The sequence below is a fragment of the Amphiprion ocellaris genome, chromosome 14, assembly GCF_022539595.1.
Source record: "Amphiprion ocellaris isolate individual 3 ecotype Okinawa chromosome 14, ASM2253959v1, whole genome shotgun sequence".
Lineage (NCBI taxonomy): Eukaryota > Metazoa > Chordata > Actinopteri > Pomacentridae > Amphiprion > Amphiprion ocellaris.
Window position 1 is genome coordinate 10631934 of NC_072779.1, and position 10941 is coordinate 10642874.

General features: G+C 42.3%; 1 protein-coding gene across 4 annotated transcripts in view; it reads right to left on the minus strand.

Moving 5' to 3' along the window:
• The window catches only part of dclk1a (doublecortin-like kinase 1a), a 53037-nt gene extending 42975 nt beyond the window's left edge, over nucleotides 1–10062 (minus strand). For 2 of the 4 annotated variants that reach the window (XM_055017286.1, XM_023298504.3), the window contains exons 1-3: nucleotides 9744–10057; nucleotides 8857–9252; nucleotides 7561–7910 (exon numbers count right to left, since the gene is read on the minus strand). In XM_055017286.1, coding sequence (XP_054873261.1) covers nucleotides 7561–7910; nucleotides 8857–9217 — 711 coding nt within the window. In that variant the 5' untranslated portion in view covers nucleotides 9218–9252; nucleotides 9744–10057. Of the gene's footprint in view, nucleotides 1–7560; nucleotides 7911–8856; nucleotides 9406–9743 lie in introns of those variants that run through there. The other 2 variants (XM_023298507.3, XM_055017285.1) reach the window with 2 other exon arrangements.
• Nucleotides 10063–10941: the final 879 nt, after the last annotated feature.

Sequence of the window (10941 nt, forward strand, 5' to 3'; positions counted from 1 at the left end):
GTGTTTTTGGAGAAAAAAACTAATCAATAAATTAGTTGACAATTATTTTTCAATTAACTGATTAAACAAGTAGTTTCAACTCTACGGCTGCAGCTAAACAAGGTCTACTTCATTTAACTCTCTATACTAAGTACCGGAGGGGAAACATCTTTAAAGAGTGCAGCTCCAACCACAGTTTAACTGCTGTAGCAGACGAGAGCCAAACACACCTTCCTCTATCACTTATAATTCATCCAAAATCTAACTGTTTTGAATAGGTAGTAACTTTATGTTTGAAAAGTAATAAAAAAAAAAACAGATACAGTACAGATGCACTTAAAAATGCCAACATGCACATGAACGCACTTTTGAGGTTAATACAGATAGACAGAAAAAATGGAGCCATACATGGCTGGAAAACAAATATTGTGGCTTTGATGGCAGCTCAGACCACATAAAAGATAATAATTAATTGATGGAAAAAACAATGCTAGCTATTATCATGATGTAATGCTTTCAAAAAATAAAAAAAAAATCTATGTTATGTATGAAAGTGGTACAAAGTTAACAAAGTTATTAATATTTAATTTTAAAATGGTAAAACTTCTGAGCCATTCCTTGGCAAAGTAACATTTTTTTGCCTTCCAGTTGGTTTGGAGAAGAGGGAGCTTTGTTCAGATTAGCTCTTAAGTCTAATCTGACAGCTGAGATATGTCGGCGTGGCTCTTTAGGCAACTCAAAGCATGAAGTTGGGACACAATCTTTCAAATGCAGATTTATATGAGACAGATTAGAGAGAGAGTGAGTGAGTGAGTGAGTGAGTGAGTGAGTGAGTGAGTGAGTGAGTGAGTGAGTGAGTGAGTGAGTGAGTCAGACAGTGTGTGTGATGAAGTTGTGGTGTGACTGAGTTCTCCACAGTCTGCCTGTGATGGAAACGTCTGCCATCGATCCTAATTTGGCAGCAGATCCTCTGACTACAATCAGCCCTCCAATTTGCTACAATCGCACTTCACTGTAGACAGAGGCACACACAAGCTGGCGAAGTGAATCAGACGGAGACAGACGGACAGAAAGAAAGAAAACCAGTCTTCAGAAACATATCCTAAATAACCTGTTTACACACAAAAACAGCTGTATAATCTTAGGATTTCTGCTGAGGAATGTGCTACAAGCCATTTATCATCAATGTCACTTGCTGCAAATACATTATAGACTGGCAAACACACACACACACACACACACACACACACACACACACACACACACACACACACTGTGCTGAATAGCTGTGACTCAGCAGATCAGCAGGAGCAGATGGACTTTGCTTCCCACAATCCTCCTATGCAGTGCAAAAGTGACATCATGAACAAACAATACATCCAAGAGCGATTAAAAACAGCTTACTTCTTTGTATATGAGCCTAACATAATCCCTGCACTTCATTATATGCAATATTTCTAAGATGCTATAGCACCTTTTCTTCAGTCCCTGCAGAGCTGGATGCAGACCAATAAGGAGAGAGGAGACAGAGAGGAAAGAAATTGAGAGAAAAAAAGTGAGAGGAGAAGGAGCAAAAAAAATGAAGGTGGAATGATGTGCAAAGAGACACATAAGGACAGAGCAGGGAAGGGGGAGGAAAAGAAGGAGAGGCAGAAAGTGGGGGAGAGAGAGTAATGCCATATGTTGCAGCTCTTGGATTTGGGGGTGCATGTCGAGTGTGCTAATTAATTGAGGACTAAATAGCCGTAAAAACAGTGGAATGTTGCCAGAATGAGACAGACTGACTGACAGAAAATGAGGCGAAAGGAATGTGAGGAGGAAAAAAGAAGGAGATCAGAGGAAGTGTGGACGGCTGATAGACGTGAAGAGGACAAATAAATTTGTTGACAGAAAAGAAAAGCAAACATTATATAAGAGTATAAAAAGTGATGCAGATAGAATGAGATGCGATACAAGCTGTAAATGAAACAGAAAATGGGAGACACAGAGGGGAAGGAGGCTGCAGAGAAAACAGAAGAGGAAGATAAAAGGATATTAAAAGCTCTTCGGCTTTGCCAACCAGGAGAAGAACAAGCCAACAATGCGGTTTAAGAAGTGAGAGCTGCAGTGCAGATGGTGAACAAGTGGTTTATTCTCACTCTTCTCCTACATATAACCTCTGTCTAAGCTGTGTCATTTAATGAGCACAGAAATGTGACACAGTTTTATGAGTGGCACGAACAAAAGAGATAAACAAAACAAATGTGAATAATAATAAAGTTTGAGGTAATTTGTTTACAATTAGGAATGTTTTTACAAGGAAAAGTCATATAAATAGTAGCAAGAAGCAACATACAGCAAGTAATTATAATAATCCCTTAAATGTGTGAGTTTTACAAGTAATAAACTTCAAATGATTTTTTTTTAAATTAAATTATTCTTATAGCTCCTTCAAACATACAAACAAACAAACAAAAAAAATAAGATTATGAGTTTACAGCCATGCGAGGAGCTCTGTCAGGCTGCAATTCGGCACAAACTTAGTTTGAGCTAAATGCTAATATGCTAAAAACTTAATGCCAACATGGAAAAGGTCTAATATTTATCATTTTCAACATTTCAGTTTAACGTGCTATATGCTAGCAATTGCCAATTAGCACAAAACACTGAGTACAGATGAGGCCCCCTAATGTCATCCATCTCTGCTGTATCCAGTCACAAACCAAAGAAAACAAAAGCCATTCAATAGTTACAGTTCTCTAAAAAAAGAGAAGGCTGGTGGTTGGAAAATTATGACCAAAGTCAGCAGGATTCATCCTCCATGGGCCATGACTGCTTGAGAAAAATTTAATGTCAATCCATTCTATAATTCAGCAGATATTTCAGTCTGGGGCAAAGTGATGAACTGAACAACCAGGGGAGCAACAAGAAGCTTCCTCTGAATAAGACACGAGCTCCACTGAAAACTTGATCTCAAAAATGTATGGGTTTGTCACTAAAATATTGACAATATTCCATTTTTGCATATATAATTTTTATTTTTTGTTATCTTCACCATCATGCTTAAAATTAGCCTGTGTGTAATTTATGTACGAGGGTGATTGGTCACTATTTCACTTTAACAATCATACCAGCATGGATGAGGTTCTTGGTGTCACACAAAATTGTAAACTTTAGTCTCTTTAGCTCAAAAATCTAAAATAAATAAATAAATAAATAAATAAATAAACTTTCTTGACGCAAAACAAAACAGAAGAACAAATCTATCTGTTGTGCTGACAGAAGGCAACAACACCTACCTCTCTTCTGTTTTCTTATTCCTATTATTCAAATTTTTATTAATAGGAATACGATAAATTACAGTTGAATCAAGTAAATAAAGGTCGTGTTTGTCAGTTCTGACCAGTAAAAGAAAAACAAAAGAGGTTCTACAACCGACAAATGGACTTACAGAAACACCAATATCACCAACCTTAAGGCTAAAAACTAATAAAGCGGTTCAAAAGATGATTTGTGTTGTGCTATGGTAGTTAGCAGTTTGTTAGCTTGATCCACTCTAAAGAAAAAAAACAGTTTTAATGTTTTTTATAACCATTTAAAAAAGAAAATCTGTCTGAAGACTAAATCACTCATTAACTAAATCAAAAATCATCTGCATAAATATCACTACTACTAAAATTAAATGGGATTTTTTTTCTGGCATTTGGATGAATTGACCCTTAAAGTCCTCTTTTTGTAAATGTTTACATTGTATTATGTAAGTCCTGTCTTTTTTAGCATGACTAGTCAATGTGGGAATCATATGACTTGCCCGTGCTGAACCCATGAGCATACTAAAGGGTCTCATTAATGAGACCTTCAATAATAGAACGCAAGCAACCTTTGACATGAGTAAGTAGCATCACTTCATGCACTGGTAGGTAATTGCCTACAGTTAATGGCTAGTGATGCATGAGCAAAAAGCTGGAGGAGTCTATTAAAAAGCGTGTGTCACTGTCTGTGCCTAAGTATGCATGAGCCTATAGGCTCAGGGCTGGCAGCTGGGGTCCAACACAGTGTCTGCGTGTGCGTGTCCGTGTGTGCAAACACAGCTTAGATGTATTAATAGTCCAGCCATGTCCGTGTCCTAAGCCACTTATGGGTCGTCTATCTTCTTCATCAGACCAGACCAGCCACACCATCCCGCCATGCTGCTGTATGACATCACAGCAGGCTGGCCGTTTCCCAGGCAACTGGATCAAATCATCATAGAAACCGGCGAGGTGAAGAGCTCGGCGAGAAATATGAGGTTGTGGTAACCCCAAAGGAGAGGGGACAGGCCTAAAAATAACACCTATCTGATACAGTGGGAGCAGAGACAGTGGGACAATCAATATAGCAGTGGGGGTGGAACCTGATCCGGTCTTCTTCTTCACTCCGATTCTCCTATTACAGACAGAAATATGATATCCAAAGCGATCACAGTAGAGTATACCGCACATATCAGATGCTCATTGAGGCTTGTTCAGAGCTTGTCATATGTCATCTCATCCCGATCTCATTATTTTCCATTCTTATCGTTGACTGTCAAATAGGAAATACTGTAAGAGTGCTGAAAAGAACAGACACCTAAACCATTGTTTTACAGCAAGCCTGCAGATGTATTGTTACTTATTGTTACTGACTGAAATGTACAGCTGGCATGATGGTATTATGAACCATCAAGAGCCAAAATGTGGCACCAATGCCTTGTAAAAACTCTGAGTCACATTTATTGTATTAAGTCGTTGAAGTTTTGTAAAAGTCAAAAAAAAAAAGTGTTTCAAAAAAACTATGCACCTCACAGCAAGGTTTCAATCCAAACTCTATTGTATTAGTATTGAAAGGCTCTAGCACACAGACAGGCACAAAAGCAGATATATACACTTAAACACACACATAAATGAAGAGGCGTAATAAACAGATTGACTGTGGACTGCAGCTGAAAAAGCAGACCTTAAGTAACCACATTATTCATCGACGCACATTTCAGCTGCAGGATTTTCTCTAAATGGTGCCTCTGACAGTCTTGAAAAGAAAAAAGACGTATAAACCCTTCCCCACTGACTCTGGCCTCATTATAGGGGTTAATGAAGGTAAGAAGCCCGAACTTCTCGGATGCTCTCTCTCTCCTCAGGCTCTGCTGGGACTCTACGTTACTGGCAGTCAGGCCCAGAAACCTACTTCTGCCATGGGCTCAGCTGACGGCCACAACCCACACACACTAAAGCATGTAGACACACATGCATGTAGCTGCACACACACAGACACTTTACTTAACCTTTAAAGTAACCTTATCCCTGTGCACACTCAGGTAATTACTTATACACACTCCTCATAGTCAATAATGTATATTCAAGTGTCATTAATACACAGTTTGTTCTCTAGTCATCCTGTAACTCCCGTGTTGTGCTTTTTTTTTCCATTCAAATATGCTTTATCTATGGGTTCATTCATTAGTAAATGAGAAAACAGATTTGATTTTGTCATATCGTCTCAAGTTTTGTGGAATTAAGGTCAATTTCCTGTTAAGCTAAGCCTGATTCTCTCTCCATGCAAAGGTCAAGTTAACACGGATTAACCACATTTCATAGGGGGTTTACATTTCCCACAAGCTTATCTAGTGTGTTCTGAGACCTTTCACCCATTCAGAAACAGAAGGCTTGTGCACTACTTCCTCTTATGCATGCAACACATGTGAACTTCAATCAGTAGCCACAGGCCACATCCGAATTTGTTTCTTCACCATTAATTTCCGTCTGGCATTAGAGTCCCACATTCTACTCGCTCTCTGCTCCCTTGATAGCATAATCACAAACTCTCCCATAGCCGATAACCCACGCCAGCGTGCAAAATCAGACCTAAAAACAAGAAGGAGTTGGTTCTGCGCTCAATCCAGCCCAGCCAATTTGGCAGTGAGTGTGTTACCATGCCTACAGGCCCAATCAATACCACATCTAAAAATAGCATCACCATAATAGTCTTACTCCCAATCACAGAGGGGTGAGCATGGCAAGAGCTTTTATTGTGTAATCTCCAAGATAACCGTCACCAGTGGCAACCACAGAGTTAGTTGAGCATATTGCAAAAGCGTGAGTTTAATCCCCAACAGCAGGTTTCTCGAGGAAAACCCGATACTGGGATTTTATTGGCTGGTGCTGGGATCTAACAGCGGGTCACTTCCTGCTGAGTTAACAGCGGATCATTAAATGGGCAGCGAGGCTTCAGTGGTGGGATGACAATGCCAGAACAAACTCACGTAGATTAATCTTCAGAAGTGGGATAAATGGTAACATGGGGTACTAAAAAAAACCCATTATGGATGAAGAGCCCTCAGGGCAAAGAGCAAATTCGTGAGCATGAGTCACAAATTGGCCATTTAGGAGATGATTGGTGCTGTACGACATAAAATGGCAAAACGCCCTTGACGTCCAACACAATCTGCTTCAAAATAATGGTGTCATTCTGATGCTGCTGCCAAGAGAAGAGTGTCACTGGAGTCAATAACTTGGTGCCATGACATTACAAAGAGAGGAGCTGAGAAAGGAGACAGATGGACAAAAACAATGATGGAGGCTGGCATGAGGGATGGAGGAGTAGCATCAAGGCAAAGCAGAAGAGGCGAGACAAAGTATGTCACAAATATAAGATAAAACCCTGACATGCTGGGAGAGATGACATTTTTCTCTCTGTGTGCTAAAAAAACCCCCACAAACATCAACATGTGCCAGAGAGAAAGCATGTTTGACCTCATTCAGCTGCACTGCCGGCCAAGTTCAGCGCTACATCCACACACATGAGGACTACCTCCTTTAAGTGCCGTAGTTTCGTACATGTACATGACTCAATGCCTGCATACATCTGAGCTGTTCTAGACCACGTTCTTTTTATAGCCCTCCCTCCACGAGCAGAGAGAGAAGGAGCTGGATAGGTGGGTGGACTACCAAGGGGGATGTGACTCGGATTTATTTCCGAGGCAAAGCTCTGGTACACATCGCTGCAGCGTGGGAGAGAGCCCAGACTCCATTCATAGATTTCTTTCATCTCTACCTCCTATTGACCTCTTTCAGTCTCTGTGTCACTGTTTCTCTCCACAGCTCCGGCTACGAATGGGGACACACGTGTTCTTCATTCATAAAAGGCTCAGGAGAGGAAAAATGAAAGCCCGCTCATTAAATATTTAGCCTGTTTTTGATCATTCTGTCAGCCTGATCTTTCACTCCACTTTTTCAAGCAAAATAAAACTGGCATCTTCAAAAAAAATACCTGTTAAGTTATGTTGAACTCTTCTAGAGCACATACAAACCAGCAATGTAACATCACCCTCTGGTTTCAGTGTTTGGACTGTTTCTCTCACTGAAGCCACTCATCACGTCTGACAATTGCAACAAATCAACAGCTCCCATCGACTGGATTGCGACAGCTTGCCTCTAGTGCAGGTTAACAAGCAGCAATGGCACCCTGATTAAAAGTAAACACTAACAATGCCTTTAAAACATGCTGCCTACAACAACAGAAGCATTCGGCTCTATATACTGCAACACATCCTGTGCAGGGAAACGAAGAAATGTAAAGTTTTCTCACCAGTTTGCCCTCCAGTGTGTAGATCTTCTTCACCACTCCGGAGTCCAGCTTGATGGCATCAGTGATGTCGGTGAGGACCTGTTCGTAGGAGTGAGCTGTCTTCTTGTTCAGCAGGATCCTCACAGCTTTGCGGGGCTTCACTCCGCTCCGCACCACCGTCACCAGCTTGGGCCGGATGAAGTCCTTGCTCTCGCGGCCGTCCGGGGCGCCGGCCTTGGAGCTGCCCAGGGAGGGGGGCCCTCGAGAGGCGGCTGCCGAGGCCTTGACATTCACCGACCAGTTGGGGTTGACGTTCTTTGTGTAATCCAACTTTTTGTAGGCTTCGATGGAGCTGCACACATAGCTGTCACCTGTTGGGAAGAGGAAGGAGGAGGGGATCAAGCAAAAGCAGTAATTTTCTGGCAGAAAGCAGCACAATAAAGACATTAAGAGTATAATATTTACAGACTACTCCCATATTGTAATATATTCTAACTCTTCCAGCAGATTTCAATAATTTATAGCTCCTCTCATGCCACTTCTCATGAGGTAATGTTACTAGCATGTAGCTATTACAGAGCAGAACAGATCAGGCTAATCCAAGAGTCCAAATACAGGCTTCTTATGTATTGCCATATGGCCATTAAAAGTAATCTTTATAATAATCATCTACAGTGGGTTTCATTGGACTATCCAGTTTGATGGAGCAATGCACATAAAGATAACTTGCTCAAACCAGTCTATACATGCAAATAGATGTTCACTATGCATTTTCCAAGTCTTATACCTAACAAGAAGGAGGGGGCAGGGCAAGATCACATAACATGGCAGCTCACAGGACAGGAAGTGTTCAAAAGTACCATGTAAGATTAGATTATACATGTCAATAAGGGTGATAAGGCACTGATGAGACCACACAGATGCCATGTGAAGCCTTTAGTCCAGATCTGGAATGAAGATCGGGTTGTAAATGTTCACAGGGTTAAAGTCTCAGGCTAATACCTGGGTGGGTTTTCTGTGGTGCAAACAAGGAAGAATCTGGGTTGACAGTGAAATCACAATGTGAGGGATACCTCCTTAAACAGTGTTCATTTTTGACAGCTTGGTCAATATTTGTGCACTACTTCTGTATCCCATCTGAATAGAGTAGCTGTCTAAACTGTCACTGAAATAGGAAAAGCTCTGATAAGATGCATGTTCTCTTACATTTTTTTTTGCACAAGAGTTACTTTTGTAATACTGAATAGATTTGTTTTATGTCCATTTTGATACCCATGTTTAGACTCCTCCAGGTGTCCCGTGGAGCTGTAATCTCACCTTCTACCAGGTGGTCAATGCTGGTGATCTTCTTGGAGCCATCCAGGGTATAGATGGTCCGGACCCCCTGCGGCAGGTTCACGTTGTCGGACAGGGAGCGGGTCAGGTCGGCCAGGAGCGCGTCAAAGGTCCGGAACCTGTCCGAGGAGATGGCGTACACGATCCCGTTGAAGTAGCGATCTCCGTTGCGGTAGAATCGGACCTTCTTGGCTCTCTTCTCCGCGCTCAGAGTCTTCAGGGTCCGGGTCCGGTACAGGCTGCAGTGCGCGCTGTGCGTCGGACTCGGCACCCCGTTCATCTTGGCACTGGAGCGGCCGTACCTCTGACCTTTGTCCCGGTCGTCGAAGTGCTCCATCTCCATTTCACTGCCCAGGCTCACGAGTACGGCTGTACTGTCTGGAGGGAGAGGGTGAGGGGGAAACAAAGAGGGAGAAAGAAGGGGAAAAAAGTTTTCAAAAAGCAAGAGGTGCAGAGATGGAAGGAAGCACTTTGCTGGTAAAGTAGCCAGTCGGTGTCCGTCGCTGGTGCGCGGTCTCAAAATAACCCCCTAATGACAGATTAAGTGCTCTTAAGCCGAGCAGTGGACAGTGCGCTTCATGACGACCCACAGCCTGACCGCATGAGAGTCGCTATGAGGCGCAGATGGATGGAGAGTCACGAATCGATAATAACCTATTAATTTGATCCTATAAATATTCACGAGATCCGCGAGGGAGCGCATGAGAGACTCCGCAGCACTTTACCTAACAATGATTCAGATCTGGAAGACATATTTTACTTTTTAATCTTTGGATCTTGAAGCGTGACTCGTTAAAAAAAACACATCTTGAAGTATGTTTACAGCATCACACTCAGTCATTTTCATATCAGCTGATTGGCTTTCTTACCTACGCGAGCAATCAACGCTTCTGTGACGGTCACCTCCAGCCTGACTGATGCTTTATTCCCTAGTAGATGTGGAAAAAAGAAAGAGGTTCCAGTGAGCTTGTCGCTGACACTGACTGCTGCTGATGTGTGATCCTGTCCTGGCTGCAGTGAGCCGCCTCCCCCCACTTGTGCGTCCCTTTGTTGTCCGAGTTGATGTGCGCCCCACCACCGAACACCAGGACGCGTGTGTTTGTGTTTTGTGTGCGTAGTGAGCAAAGAAGCAGGACTGCAAATGGACTAGGTAGCAGCTGCCTCCCCTCCCATCCTCTCTCTCTCTCGCTCCTGTTTTTCTTCTTCTTCCACCCACCCCCTCTCTTCTCCACCTCCTCCTCCAACACGTCACTCTGTCGTGATTTTCATTGAGCGCCCCCACCCCTCATTTGGATGCAGACCCACGCTTCCCACCCGTGCTGGTGGATTCTGCTCGGGTCCCCTCCTGCATCCCTCCAAGCCCTGGAGACACGCATCAATTGAGGGAGGTTGATCGACCCTGATTTCTGACAATTTAAGCGCTTTTGATGCTCAATCTCTAATTTTTTGACACTTACAGTAAATTCTCTAGTTATAGTCGCTACTTAGATTTACATAAATCATCATTTACACCTTAACTGACCTTACTGATTGTCATTTCGTACATACTGAGCTACATGTTTCTGAATTTTAATACATTTTTATCATACTTTGGTGTGTGACCACATCTGGGAAAAAAAACACAAGCACCAAGCAGCACAAGAACCTTTGCACTTGGATTGTTATGTAACACTTTAAGTGACTCGAACACACTAATGTTGAATTACACAGAATTTCATGAGGCGATGTGGAGCTGAGAGATGGAGAGGATGTTGTCAGAAACTGGTTTCTTCCTATAAGCTCTGAAGTTCTTTGATGTGAGGGCAGGAAACAAGTCTCTCAAACCAGGAAGAGATAGAGACCACTGACCTACATCACGGCCTCCAGAGACCCCCACTCCATCACCACTCCCTCCATCATTTATCTGTGCCACTGATGATGAGTCGCAGCTGCAATCTCTCAAAATTAGTGTCACTCCATCACTGTATTTACAGTTTAACCAGTAGAAGACATAGATTCACAAGTCGTCACAGCTCTTTATATGCAAAATCTTTGACTTTGTTCCTATTTATGTAATGTTTGGTGCGT